General features: G+C 47.3%; 1 protein-coding gene across 1 annotated transcript in view; it reads left to right on the top strand.

The window, feature by feature from the left end:
- Nucleotides 1-14,886, top strand: part of adamts17 (ADAM metallopeptidase with thrombospondin type 1 motif, 17) — a gene marked incomplete in the record, with an annotated part of 184,084 nt that overhangs the window by 157,737 nt on the left and 11,461 nt on the right. The window contains 4 exon segments of the mRNA XM_031812744.1: nucleotides 1,300-1,462; nucleotides 8,630-8,765; nucleotides 12,937-13,141; nucleotides 14,255-14,407. Coding sequence (XP_031668604.1) covers nucleotides 1,300-1,462; nucleotides 8,630-8,765; nucleotides 12,937-13,141; nucleotides 14,255-14,407 — 657 coding nt within the window.

Raw genomic sequence — 14,886 nt, 5'->3', positions numbered from 1 at the left:
ACATGTCCCTGGGCCTGGAAGTAGTTGATCTCCCCCTCTAGGATGGAGAAGCTGTCATCGTTAAAGTATGGGGATTCTATTGGGGGGATATAGATAGCACACATGAGGACATTTTTCTGTGTTGAGATAATTTCCTTATTAATTTATAGCCAGATGTAAAATGTTCCTGTTTTGACGAATTTAATAGTTGGTTAGGTCTGTTCTATATCGAATTAGCATACCTCCTGAGTCTCTTCCCTGTTTCACACCTGGTAGTTTGGTGGATGGGACTACCAGCTCTCTGTAAACTGGAGGGTAACCAGTGGGTCTGTCTCCTCTATACCATGTTTCTTGTAGGATGACAATGACTGTATTTCCAATTTCTTTGATGAAGTCTAAGTTCCTGCGCATTAGGCCAAGAGCAGATAACCTTAGACCTTGTATATTCAAGGATGAGATAGTGAAAGCTTTGTGTTCCATTGTCTAGTGTTGTTTTCAAGGGGTTTAGGCCCAGACCATTACAGTAGGTGTGAGCAGAGCATGTTGAGCATCTGATACATACTTCTTAGGTCGTAAGATGGGGCTTGGGCGGGTGTATTCATGGGGTTTGGGCCTATAGCTGTGCTCAAGGCCTGGGCATATGTGTGGCTTTCATGTTGAGGTCTTTGCTGTGGGGGGGGGGGGGGGGGGGGGCATAGGTCTGATCTGGGGGGGGCCTATATACTGTAGGGTGTGGCCAGGCTTTGTTTGGCGGGGTCTCAGCTGGTTGGGTTGTGGCTGGTGATGCTGTTGTCTAGGTGTCGGTCCTCTTGGCGTGGGTTCTCTCAGTGCAGTTCCTTTGGGAGGGGGTCTTGCAGGTCTGGGAGGGTGTCTCACTGGTCTGGGCGGGGTGTCCATTGCTCTGTTGCTCCTGTTTGACGTTCTGGGGCTGCGGTTGAGGGTGACATCCTTCAGGGTCCTGGCAAAAGTTGGGATTTCTGCCTTGTAGAGGTGGACCTCTCTCTCGTTCCTTTACAAAGTATTTCAGGATGCTTGGGGGAGGCTGTATGTTCTGCTAGAGAGGGCAGGTTAAATGTACGTCTATAATGTGGATCTGGATTGTGCATTGTACTGATAATGTGGTTGTGCTAAGGCTTGGTGCTATGGATTTAGAAAGGGGGGCTCTATATATTATGTCTCTCTCCTCACTCACTCACTCACTCACTCTGTGTCTCTGTACATGACCCAGTCTCTCAACCCATCTCTATGGTATACACTATCAGGACATTGTGTCTGAACATAACAAGCCAGTGTTTCTAAACATAACTCCCTCTCCCCTAGGTGCTGTTGTTCCATGACCAGACCTATGGGATACACTATGAGTACACAGTGTCTCTGAACGTAACTGAACGTGATGATGTCAGTGAGGAGCAGAGAGCACCAGAGCACCTCTACCTTTGGACACACAGCTCCTGGCAAGACTGCAACGTACAGTGTGGAGGAGGTATGACTCACACATACTTACACACATCCCAAGGAGAGTCTTTGCAGGCTTTCTGATAGCTGTTGACCTTGGGTTCATGCATAGTGAACTTTCAGCCACCCCCTCCAGTTCCCCACACCCCCCTTTAGTTACCCCCTTCAGTTCCCCCAGCCCCCTTCAGTAACCCCCCACCCCCTTCAGTACCCCCCACCCCCTTCAGTACCCCCCACCCCCCTTCAGTAACCCCCCACCCCCTTCAGTTCCCCCAGCCCCCTTCAGTAACCCCCCACCCCCTTCAGTACCCCCACCCCCCTTCAGTAACCCCCCACCCCCTTCAGTACCCCCACCCCCCTTCAGTAACACCCCACCCCCTTCAGTACCCCCACCCCCCTTCAGTTCCCCACCCCCCTTCAGTTCCCCACCCCCCTTCAGTTCCCATCCACCACTGCTGCTTCTATCCATTTCGGTTACATGTTAGATATGGGTCTCTAATCTTGACTGTGGAGCATCACGTCTGTGATCCATGCTGATGCACTAATCTGGGGCTGGTTGCCCAGCGCAGAGGATCCGCCAGGATCCCTGGTTCCACAACAAACATCAAACACAGCTTGGCTGGATGGCTGCCTGGGGCAATGAGGGATGGGGAGAGGGCACATGGGCTGGGCTGTTGCTCTCACACACTCACATGAGCAAACACACATATATACTGTTGAGACTAGTGAGGTTGGGTTAGTGGGTTACACCTGGTTGGTGAGGCTGGAGCCATTCGGCTGGGACTGAGGTAGAGAGGGTTGGGGCTTAGAGGCTGTGTCGGAGGGTTAGTTGGATTGATTGTTGGGACTGAGGTAGTGGGATGGGGCTTGGAGGCTGGGCTTAGAGGCTGTGTTGGAGGGTTAGTTGGACAGACCGTTGGGACTGAGGTAGTGGGTTGGGTCTTGGAGACGTGTTAGAGGCTATGTCAGAGGGTTAGTTGGACAGACCGTTGGGACTGAGGTAGTGGGTTGGGTCTTGGAGACGTGTTAGAGGCTATGTCAGATGGTTAGTTGGACAGGCCTTTGGGGCTTGGGGGAGACAAATAGGCCCAGTGTTGGTGAACTTCTAACCTCTGAACTAGAGCACACCAGACAGATTGAGCTGGCTCCCACTGTGGGACTCTCAACTGGGTTACCAGGAACATATACGCAAACAACGTTAAGCACGTGCATGTACACGTGCACTCTCATGCAGGCACACACACAGTGGACAGCACACTGCACACATACAGTACGCATCTCTAGTTTTGCATATTCAATTCTCAGTTCATTGCTGAGACTGCAAATATTTAGAGCTGATTCTGGTGATATTAAAAATAAACTTTGAGGAAAAAGCGTTCTTTTTATTAACTCAGAGCAACAGTATTTTACCATCATCTAGCAGTAGATGTGAAGTGGATGGATAGGTGGCTAGTTAATGTTGTTTTAACCCTTAAGAGTAGATTACCCTTTACTATAAATTCAACTGATGTTGTATCTCAACCAGTGGAAAACAAGGCTGCATAAATATATTACAATTATCAGTAGGTTGTACTTCAATTTGCTTTAGCACTCATCTCAACACTATTACATCAATGACATGATTTTTAAAAAGTTGATTACTTTGTAAAACTATTTAGTTATGAACTATAGTAAATCCATCCAATTATGAACTGAAGTAACTCTCGAAGCAAGTCTGGTAATAATTAGAGTGAAAACAGCACCATGACATCAGCGGCTTTATCGCTATCCAGTGACTGATTAGCTAGAATGCGTTGTTCAGTCTGAATCATCGATAACATATGTCATTTAGCTGTGATAGGTGTTTCAACCTTGGCTGGTGAGAGGGTGTGTGCAGGTTTAGGTTACCACTTTCATTTATTTGTCTGTTCACTCGTTTGGAGTGCTTTAACAATGTCAAGGTTGAAGCTTATTGTAGCCAGCTAGTGGTTAGCTTATTGTATCCAGCTAGTGGTTAGCTTATTGTAGCCAGCTGGCGGTTAGTTTGTTGTAGCCAGCTAGCGGTTTGTTTGTTGTAGCCAGCTAGCGGTTAGTTTGTTATAGCCAGCTGGCGGTTAGTTTGTTGTAGCCTGCTAGCGGTTAGTTTGTTATAGCCAGCTAGCGGTTAGTTTGTTGTAGCCAGCTAGCAGTTAGTTTGTTGTAGCCAGCTAGCAGTTAGTTTGTTGTAGCCAGCTAGCGGTTAGTTTGTTGTAGCCAGCTAGCAGTTTGTTTTTAAAGCCAACTAGCGGTTCGTTTTTGTAGCCAGCTAGCGATTAGTTGGTTGTAGAGAGCTTGCGGTTAGTTTATTGTAGCCAGCTAGTGGTGAGTTTGTTGTAGCCAGCTAGTGGTGAGTTTGTTGTAGCCAGCTAGCGGTTAGTTTGTTGTAGCCAGCTAGCGGTTAGTTTGTTGTAGCCAGCTAGCAGTTAGTTTGTTGTAGCCAGCTAGCAGTTAGTTTGTTGTAGCCAGCTAGCAGTTAGTTTGTTGTAGCCAGCTAGCAGTTAGTTTGTTGTAGCCAGCTAGGGGTTAGTTTGTTGTAGCCAGCTAGGGGTTAGTTTGTTGTAGCCAGCTAGCGGTTAGTTTGTTGTGGGCAGCCAGCTGTCTGATGACTTAAAGGGTTTTACCAAATTTGTTATTTCCTGAAAGTCGCTAGTTGAAAATACAATCTGTGGGGTCGTGTACTGTAGGTCACTTTGGATAAAAGCGCCTGCGAAATGGCATATATCAGGGGTCGGCAACAGGCCTGCAAGTGTTTTTTCCCCAAGTATTCCCACAAACAAAAGAGACATACAGTATGTGATGGTGTCTCAATGTAATCAAGGTATGGAAATTAATATTATTTTTTAAATACAACCTCTTTTTGAGCTTAGTTGCAGTCAATTTGCAGTGTACAAATGACTAGGATTATGTTACGCCCCCCCGACAAACCACTTAGACAAAAATCATCCCGTGGCTGAATCTAGTTGCCTACATTTCATTTACATTTCAGCCATTTAGCAGACACTCTTATCCAGAGCAAATTACAGTAGTGAGGACAGACTTTTTTGTACTGGTCCCACGTGGGAGTCAAACCATCAACACTGACGTTGCAAACGCCATGCACTGCCAACTGGGCCACTGGGGACCCTGTAGCCCTGCAAACACCATGCACTGTCAACTGAGCCACTGGGGACCCTGTAGCCCTGCAAACACCATGCACTGTCAACTGGGCCACTGGGGACCCTGTAGCCCTGCAAACACCGTGCACTGCCAACTGGGCCACTGGGGGCCCTGTAGCCCTGCAAACACCATGCACTGTCAAATCAAATCAAATTTATTTATATAGCCCTTCGTACATCAGCTGATATCTCAAAGTGCTGTACAGAAACCCAGCCTAAAACCCCAAACAGCAAGCAATGCAGGTGTAGAAGCACGGTGGCTAGGAAAAACTCCCTAGAAAGGCCAATACCTAGGAAGAAACCTAGAGAGGAACCAGGCTATGTGGGGTGGCCAGTCCTCTTCTGGCTGTGCCGGGTGGAGATTATAACAGAACATGGCCAAGATGTTCAAATGTTCATAAATGACCAGCATGGTCGAATAATAATAAGGCAGAACAGTTGAAACTGGAGCAGCAGCACAGTCAGGTGGAAGTTGAAACTGGAGCAGCAGCATGGCCAGGTGGACTGGGGACAGCAAGGAGTCATCATGTCAGGTAGTCCTGGGGCATGGTCCTAGGGCTCAGGTCAGTTGAAACTGGAACAGCAGCATGGCCAGGTGGACTGGGGACAGCAAGGAGTCATCATGTCAGGTAGTCCTGGGGCATGGTCCTAGGGCTCAGGTCCTCCGAGAGAGAGAAAGAAAGAGAGAAGGAGAGAATTAGAGAACGCACACTTAGATTCACACAGGACACCGAATAGGACAGGAGAAGTACTCCAGATATAACAAACTGACCCCAGCCCCCCGACACATAAACTACTGCAGCATAAATACTGGAGGCTGAGACAGGAGGGGTCAGGAGACACTGTGGCCCCATCCGAGGACACCCCCGGACAGGGCCAAACAGGAAGGATGAGCCACTGGGGACCCTGTAGCCCTGCAAACACCATGCACTGCCAACTGAGCCACTGGGGACCCTGTAGCCCTGCAAACACCATGCACTGCCAACTGGGACACTGGGGACCCTGTAGCCCTGCAAACACCATGCACTGCCAACTGAGCCACTGGGGACCCTGTAGCCCTGCAAACACCATGCACTGCCAACTGGGCCACTGGGGACCCTGTAGCCCTGCAAACACCATGCACTGCCAACTGGGCCACTGGGGACCCTATACTCCTGCAAACGCCATGCACTGTCAACTGAGCCACTGGGGACCCTGTAGCCCTGCAAACACCATGCACTGCCAACTGAGTCACTGGGGACCCTGTAGCCCTGCAAACACCATGCACTGCCAACTGGGCCACTGGGGACCCTGTAGCCCTGCAAACACCATGCACTGTCAACTGGGCCACTGGGGACCCTGTAGCCCTGCAAACACCATGCAATGTCAACTGAGCCCCTGGGGACCCTATACTCCTGTAAACACCATGCACTGCCAACTGGGCCACTGGGGACCCTGTAGCCCTGCAAACACCATGTACTACCAACTGAGCCACTGGGGACCCTATACTCCTGCAAACACCATGTACTACCAACTGAGCCACTGGGGACCCTATACTCCTGTAAACACCATGCACTGCCAACTGAGCCACTGGGGACCCTATACTCCTGTAAACACCATGCACTGCCAACTGGGCCACTGGGGACCCTGTAGCCCTGCAAACACCATGCACTGCCAACTGGGCCACTGTAGCCCTGCAAACACCATGTACTACCAACTGAGCCACTGGGGACCCTGTACTCCTGCAAACACCATGTACTACTAACTGAGCCACTGGGGACCCTATACTCCTGTAAACACCATGTACTACCAACTGAGCCACTGGGGACCCTATACTCCTGCAAACACCATGTACTACCAACTGAGCCACTGGGGACCCTATACCCCTTGCAAACACCATGTACTACCAACTGAGCCACTGTGGACCCTGTACCCCTGACAAATATTATGTGCGTAAACCTATTCGACTTTACATTTTGTTGCCCACTTTTGGAGTGATTCAAAAAATTTGGAAAACCCGAAGTCCTCATAGGAGAGTCCGCGCCTCACTGTGTGTGTGGAACAAATCTCTGTTTCCTTGGTAACCAGAACTCATTATTACTCTTCCAGTATCTTTCGGTTTTTAGAGTAAATATGACTAGTTTTCCCTCCAAATGAATTCTGCCGACACTGTCGCTCTGAGAAGAACACTAATGTCACGATCGTTGTTGTGATCATACTCAGACCAAAGCGCAGCGTGGAATCGGTTCGACATCTTTTTATTTTAAGGAGAACCGAACAACTAAACAACAAAGAATAAACGAAACGTGACGTTCTGTAGCGCTCACAGGCATCAACACAAAAACAAGATCCCACAAAAACCCAGTGGGAAAAGCTGCCTAAATATGATCCCCAATCAGAGACAACGATAGACAGCTGCCTCTGATTGGGAACCATAACAGGCCAACATAGAAATACAAAAACTAGAGTGCCCAACCTAGTCACCTAACCAAATTAGAGAATAAAAGGCTCTCTAAGGTCAGGCCTTGACAACTAAGGGATGGGATGGGGGTTGGCATTTTCGTCAGGGAGCCTGTACACTGTGTTCATAAAACATTTCCCATCACAAGATTTTGGGACGATGTAGGATCATGAAACCTGTGACATAAATATTGTATATTGTAGTGGGAAGCTAGATTTAGTCATGTCTGAGGGATATAGTAGAAACCCATGAGCACATAACACAATATAACACAAACACACTGGTCCTTATATAGTGCACAGCTTCTGGCCAGAGGGAGGGAGAAAGGATTGATTTTCATAAAGTTGGAACAAAGCCCAGATCTCGGGCCCTGCACACACACACGCACACGCACACAGTAGTCGGGGCCTTACCCAGCAAGTGGTGGTTTGGATAGGGGCCAGCACAGCTCCAAATATAGGACTTCAGTCCTCTGATTTAGTGTTAATTAACTGAGTTTTATTGTGTAATTACCTTTGCATTAGACCAGGTTATGATGTAGTTCACTGGAGGGTTATGCCGGTGGAGACAGAGGCTTGAACTCCATGTGTTTTGTGTGAAACAGTTTGACGTTTTTTTGAGACAGCGTCTCTCACTCTCACACTCTCACACACACACACTCACTCACTCACACACTCTCTCTCTCTCTCTCTCTCTCTCTCTCAATTCAATTCAATTCAAGGGCTTTATTGGCATGGGAAACATGTGTTAACATTGCCAAAGCAAGTGAGGTAGACAACATACAAAGTGAATATATAAAGTGAAAAACAACAAAAATTAACAGTAAACATTACACATACAGAAGTTTCATAACAGTAAAGACATTACAAATGTCATATTATATATATATACAGTGTTCTAACAATGTACAAATGGCTAAAGGACACAAGATAAAATAAATAAGCATAAATATGGGTTGTATTTACAATGGTGTTTGTTCTTCACTGGTTGCCCTTTTCTCGTGGCAACAGGTCACAAATCTTGCTGCTGGGATGGCACACTATGGAATTTCACCCAGTAGATATGGGAGTTTTTCAAAATTGGATTTGTTTTCGAATTCTTTGTGGATCTGTGTAATCTGTGGGAAATATGTCTCTCTAATATGGTCATACATTGGGCAGGAGGTTAGGAAGTGCAGCTCAGTTTCCACCTCATTTTGTGGGCAGTGAGCACATAGCCTGTCTTCTCTTGAGAGCCATGTCCGCCTACGGCGGCCTTTCTCAATAGCAAGGCTATGCTCACTGAGTCTGTACATAGTCAAGGCTTTCCTTAATTTTGGGTCAGTCACAGTGGTCAGGTATTCTGCCGCTGTGTACTCTCTGTGTAGGGCCAAATAGCATTCTAGTTTGCTCAGTTTTTTTGTTCATTCTTTCCAATGTGTTAAATAGTTATCTTTTTGTTTTCTCATGATTTGGTTGGGTCTAATTGTGCTCTCTCTCTCTCTCTCTCTCTCTCTCTCTCTCTCTCTTTTTGTCACTCTCTTTCGCTGTAATTTGTTTGTGTTTGTATACCTCAGATAATAACGGTGTGTGTGTGTTTCCAGGTGAGAGGAGGACAGTGGTGTCCTGTATGAGGCTGGTCAATAAAAGCATGACTCTGGTGAATGACAGCCTCTGCAAACCAGAGAACAGGCCGTTACCCCAAGTACGACGCTGCAACTCACACCCCTGCCAGTACAGGTGAGAGACACACACACACACACACACACACACACACACACACACACACACACACACACACACACACACACACACACACACACACACACACACACACACACACACACACACACACACTGTATCAGGAATAGTTGAATGAGAAACAGGATGATGAAAAGAGTGCATCATCCTGTTTCTGAGTGATTATAAAAAAACAGTTCCATTGAGTTGAATTGGCTGTAGAAGGAGGATCCAGAATACTGTGCAGTGGAGTGCCTGTCAGCGTGCACAGTGGGATTGTTTCATGTCCTACTCAGGCAGAGTTTTACATTAGAGGAACTTGCAGCAAGGAATGTTTCTGAGCTGTACTGCTGATGCATTTAAACCAGACCACTGATCTCTCTGTTCAAAGATACAGGGCTGTATCTCAAATGGCAGCCTACCCCCTATATAGTGCACTACTTCTATAGGGCACTGGTCAAATTAGTGCACTATATAGGGAATAGGGTGCGAGATGTACGTGGTTTGAAGTGCCTTATTACCTTATCCACATAAAAGGCAGAGTCCCGTCTGGCCTATTGAACCGGCCTCACACTGACTCCCACTAATGTACTTGTATATCACTCAAACTTCAGGGTAGAGAATTCTGTTGTCGCTTTGAACTAGCTCACCTGATTCACCGAAACATGGGGCTTGATAAGTAGTTGACAAGTTGAATCAGGTGTGCTAGCTCAGGAATGGTTCAAATACATGGAACAACTGGAGTTCCCCAGGAGAGCCATTCCACTTCCTCCCGCTTCAGCTCACACTGAGACAAGCAACTGGGACCTCTGCCTCACAGATTCATGTGACTGCCCTCCTGAAATGTTTTTAGTCAGTTGTGCCACCAAAAAGCTGGCTATTAGTCAATGTGAGTGGGCACATTTCAGGCTGAGGAGTGAGGCTACAAATCCCCTTATGTTACACTCACTGAACTGTGGTTTCACTCTGTCTAGATTTTAGCCTCTAGAGTCTAGATTCTAAAGATTCTAGAATTCTATTTTCTAGCTGGTAAGTTGAGCACGGGGTTCCGTATTTCTGTTCATTTAACTTTATTTAAATAGAAAAATATTCCTTTCAAATAATTTTGGAGTGTTTTGGGTGCTGACTTTATACGACAGCCCCCATAGACATTGTATATATTTTTGGGCAACAGAAAAAGGACCTGCCCCACTATATTCCCTATAGTGTACTACATGTGACCCAGGCCCGGTCAAAAGTAGTGCACTATACTGTATCGGGAGTAGGGTGCTGTTTGGGACGTAGACAAAGACTCCCTGTATTTGGACCCAGCCCAGTTATATGTTTCTAAGACATTCATTGATGTGGATATATTTTGCAGTCTCTTAGCCTCTTTCCCCTTTGCATCCATTCAGTGGATCAGTCAGCTGCATCTCTACCATATAGGCAGGACTGGTTAGGTACAGACAAATATTGAATGGAAGTGGACAGTATTAGGACGTTGCTGTAAAGAAAGGAAGAGGAGGAGGGATAAAAGACATGGACATGGAAGCAGAACACACACGCATTCACACACATACACAGAAAGACAGACAGAGAGACAGACAGAGAGACAGACAGATGGATAGACAGACTGGGACCTCTCCATCTAGTTTATTACTACATCACCTGGAAAATAGAGGCCCAGTTTTCCAGAGGCCCCAGGTGCTTGGCTGTAACTCTTTATGACATAATTTCACCAGGCCTGGTGCTGTAAACCCCAAACCCCAAACTCTGTCACATCTACAGGGTAATGTTCATCAGGCACCAATTGGAAGAAGATGCTCTGAAACTGGGGAGGGACTACCTGGACTTGGTCCAATAAGGAAGGTTCTTTTTCCTTTTCTGTTTGAAAACGTTTTGCTACGATGTGCCCTACTGATCACGACCCAGTCGATTAGTCAACACTACTTCATTGGCGACATCGTAGCGTACAAAAGACGCTTGGTGCTTTTTAATCCTGGGAGGATAGTGTGTTGGTACTGTTTATTGTTTTAAATGAGAATTTAAGCGTATTTCAATTTCTCCGTTTCTGTCTTTGTTTTGTGTTGCATAGTGAACCACTCTTGTTTAACACAGAACACTTAAAGGTCCAATGCAGCTGTTTTTATCTCAACATCAATCATTTGGGTGACAATTAAGTACCTTAATCTGATTGTTTTCAATTAAAATGGTAAAAATGGCTTATTAGCACAGAGCAATTACTCAAGCAAGAATTTTGTAGGACTGTAGGACTGAGTGGGAAACTGAGAACTAGCTGTTATCGGAAGAGAGGTTTGGAACTCTTTTTCTTCTTATTAACTAATTTACTGCCTGGTGTACGGGAGTTGAGCGATGAGACAAGATAACAACTGGATACCATGAAATTGGGGAGAAAAGGGGGTAAAATTTTGCACTGGGCCATTAAATTGCTGCACTGGGCCATTAAATGTTTACTGATTGATTAAAAGAGATGGTGCTTATTTCTACACTTTCATTTCTACATATCTGCCAACATTAACCTGTTGATAATTTTACTCTAATCAATTTAATCTGAAAATACTTTAATGGCATGGAATGGGTTATCACATTACCAAAGCAAATATTTAGAAACATATTAAAAACATACACATGATAACACACACATGATAACAGACACAGATTTTGTATTGTAGATACACTGCCGGTCAAAAGTTTTAGAACACCTACTCATTCAAGGGTTTCTTTATTTTTACTGTTTTCTACATTGTAGAATAATAGTGAAGACATCAAAACTATGAAATAACACATATGGAATCATGTAGTAACCAAAAAAGTGTTAAACAAATTCAAATATATTTCAAGTAGCCTTTGCTTTGATGACAACTTTGCACACTCTTGGCATTCTCTCAACCAACTTCACCTGGAATGCTTTTACAACTGTCTTGAAGGAGTTCCCACATATGCTGAGCACTTGTTGGCTGCTTTTCCTTCACTCTGCGGTCCGAATTATCCCAAACCATCTCAATTTGGTTGAGGTAGAGGGATTGTGGAGGCCACGTCATCTGATGGAGCACTCCATCACTCTCCTCCTTGGTAAAATAGCCCTTACACAACCTGGAGGTGTGTTGGATCATTGTCCTGTTGAAAAACAAATGATAATCCCACTAAGCCCACACATATGGGATGGTGTATCGCTGCGGAATACTGTGGTAGCCATGCTGGTGACGTGTGCCTTGAATTCTAAATAAATCACAGACAGTGTCACCAGCAAAGCACCCCACACCATAACACCTCCTCCTCCATGCTTTACGGTGGGAAATACACATGCAGAGATCATCCGTTCACCCTCACCGCGTCTCACAAAGACACAGCGTTTGGAACCAACAATCTCAAATTTGGACTCCAGACCAAGGGACAGATTTTCACCAGTCTATTGTCCATTGCTCGTGTTTCTTGGCCCAAGCAAGTCTCTTCTTCTTATTGGTGTCCTTTAGTAGTGGTTTCTTTGTCATTTCGCTTTGCTTATTACAGCTGTTCTTGCAATAATATGGACTTTTTACCAAATAAGGCTATCTTCTGGGATCCATAATAAACTCCAGGAAGAGTAGCTGGTGCCTTGGCAAGTACTAATGGGGATCCATAATAAACCCCAGGAAGAGTAGCTGGTGCCTTGGCAAGTACTAAAGGGGATCCATAATAAACCCCAGGAAGAGTAGCTGCTGCCTTGGCAAGTACTAAAGGGGATCCATAATAAACCCCAGGAAGAGTAGCTGCTGCCTTGGCAAGTACTAATGGGGATCCATGATAAACCCCAGGAAGAGTAGCTGGTGCCTTGGCAAGTACTAATGGGGATCCATGATAAACCCCAGGAAGAGTAGCTGCTGCCTTGGCAAGTACTAATGGGGATCCATAATAAACCCCAGGAAGAGTAGCTGCTGTCTTGGCAAGTACTAATGGGGATCCATAATAAACCCCAGGAAGAGTAGCTGCTGCCTTGGCAGGAACTAATGGGGATCCATAATAAACCCCAGGAAGAGTAGCTGCTGCCTTGGCAGGAACTAATGCGGATCCTTAATAAATACAAATGCAAATCATCTCTCTCTCTCTTACTTTCCCTCTCTCTCCCTCTTTGTCTTTCTCCCCCTCCCTCTATCTCTCCTCTCCCCCTCTCCACATCTATCTCTCTCTCCAGGTGGGTGACAGGGGAGTGGGGCCAGTGCTCGGTGACGTGTGGGAAGGGTCTCCAGCTGCGTGAGGTGGGCTGTGTGTACCAGCTGCAGAACGGATCCCTTATCCACACACGGGACTTGTACTGCCAGGGGGGCAAACCCCCCGCCCTGCAGGGCTGCGAGGGACGCCACTGCCTCACTGCCTGGGAGGCCTCTGAGTGGTCCAAGGTCTGTTGTGGTGGGGGGGGGATGTGTGCTTGTCTATGCGACTATTCGTGGATGCGTGTTTGAGTGTTTCCGCACATCTGTGTGTGTCCACGTGTTTATGCGAGTTCCCGTGTGAGTGAGACACAGAGAGAGAAATAGTAAACCACTTACTTTCCTCAAAGTTTGATGCAGAATCATGTAGGAGCAGCGCTGCAGTAGTACTGCATAATATAGACATCTGTCACCCCATCCCCCCCTCTCTCTCTTCCCTCGCTCCACTGAAGAGGAGGTAGAGTGGGTTGGAGAGGGGAGCTAATGAACCACCACAGGAGGCTTCTATAATGAGTAACACTCTGCCCTCTCTCTCGCTCCCTCTCACACACTCTCTCTATCCTCATATTTCTTTTCACTCATTTTCCTCCCTCTCTTTTTCCTGACATCACTCTAACCTCCCTCCCCCTCTTCCTCTCCCTCTCCTCCTCCACCTCACACTCCTCCTCTCACTCTTTTTCTTATCCTTTTCCATCCCCTCTCTTACCTCTCTACTGTAATTATTTTCCACCTCTTCCTCCCTCTTTCATGCTCCCTTTTCTCTCCTTTATATGTCCCTTCCCTTTGTCCCTCTCCCTCAACTCCAATGTTTCCCTCTCTCCCTTTCCCTCATCTCCATCTCCCTTCTTCCTCTCCCTCCCACCCTCTCTCCCTCGTCTCCATCTCCCTTCTTCCTCACCCTCCCTCCCTCTCTCCCTCGTCTCCATCTCCCTCTCTCCCTCTCTCCCTCCCTCCCTCCCCTGGTCTCCCTCTCCCTTCTCCCTCCCTCTCTCCCTCGTCTCCATCTCCCTCCCTCTCCTCACCTTTTCTTCCCTCCCTCCACTCTCTTCTTCCCTCCCTCCCTCCCCTGGTCTCCATCTCCCTCCCTCCCTCCCCTGGTCTCCATCTCCCTCCCTCCCTCCCCTGGTCTCCATCTCCCTCCCTCCCCTGGTCTCCATCTCCCTCCCTCCCTCCCCTTGTCTCCATCTCCCTCCCTCTCTCCTCACCTTTTCTCCCCTCCCTCCCTCCCCTGGTCTCCCTCTCCCTTCTCCCACCCTCCCTCCCCTGGTCTCCCTCTCCCTTCTCCCTCCCTCCTCTCCCCAGTGTTCTTCAGACTGTGGCAGTGGGGTCCGTCGGAGGACAGTGAGGTGCACCAACCCCCAGGGGAACTGTGACCCCCTCTCTCAGCCTGCTGACCAGGAGCTCTGTGAGGACCACTCCAAATGTTACGAGTGGAAGACTGGGGACTGGTCCAAGGTATGGGCCATACACACACATAAATGACACACACACACACTCTCTTTTTAATCAAATATCTATTTACAGAGATCTCCCATGTGGAGGGGACTCTAACCCCGGATGCCCCCTTCGAATTGATTAATCCCTCCCTGTGACACAGCAGTGTAGGTGATGCCAACATGGTGCCAACGCTGTGCCAGTCCTTATGTGGGCATCTTGACAGATAGCCTGACTGCACCTGCATCACTGTCTGACTGCATTCTCAATGGCAAACTATTCCCTTTATAGTGCACGCAGGCAGGCAGGCAGGCAGGCAGGCAGGCAGGCAGGCAGGCAGGCAGACAGACAGGCACGCACGCACACACACACACACACACACACACACACACACACACACACACACACACACACACACACACACACACACACACACACACACACACACACACACACACACACACACACACACTCTCTCTCTCTCTCTCTCTCTCTCTCTC

Source organism: Oncorhynchus kisutch, unplaced genomic scaffold (genome assembly GCF_002021735.2).
Source record: "Oncorhynchus kisutch isolate 150728-3 unplaced genomic scaffold, Okis_V2 Okis03b-Okis08b_hom, whole genome shotgun sequence".
NCBI classification, from domain to species: domain Eukaryota; kingdom Metazoa; phylum Chordata; class Actinopteri; order Salmoniformes; family Salmonidae; genus Oncorhynchus; species Oncorhynchus kisutch.
The sequence above is the reverse complement of the archived record's forward strand: the minus strand, read 5'-3'. Positions and strand labels throughout refer to the sequence as shown.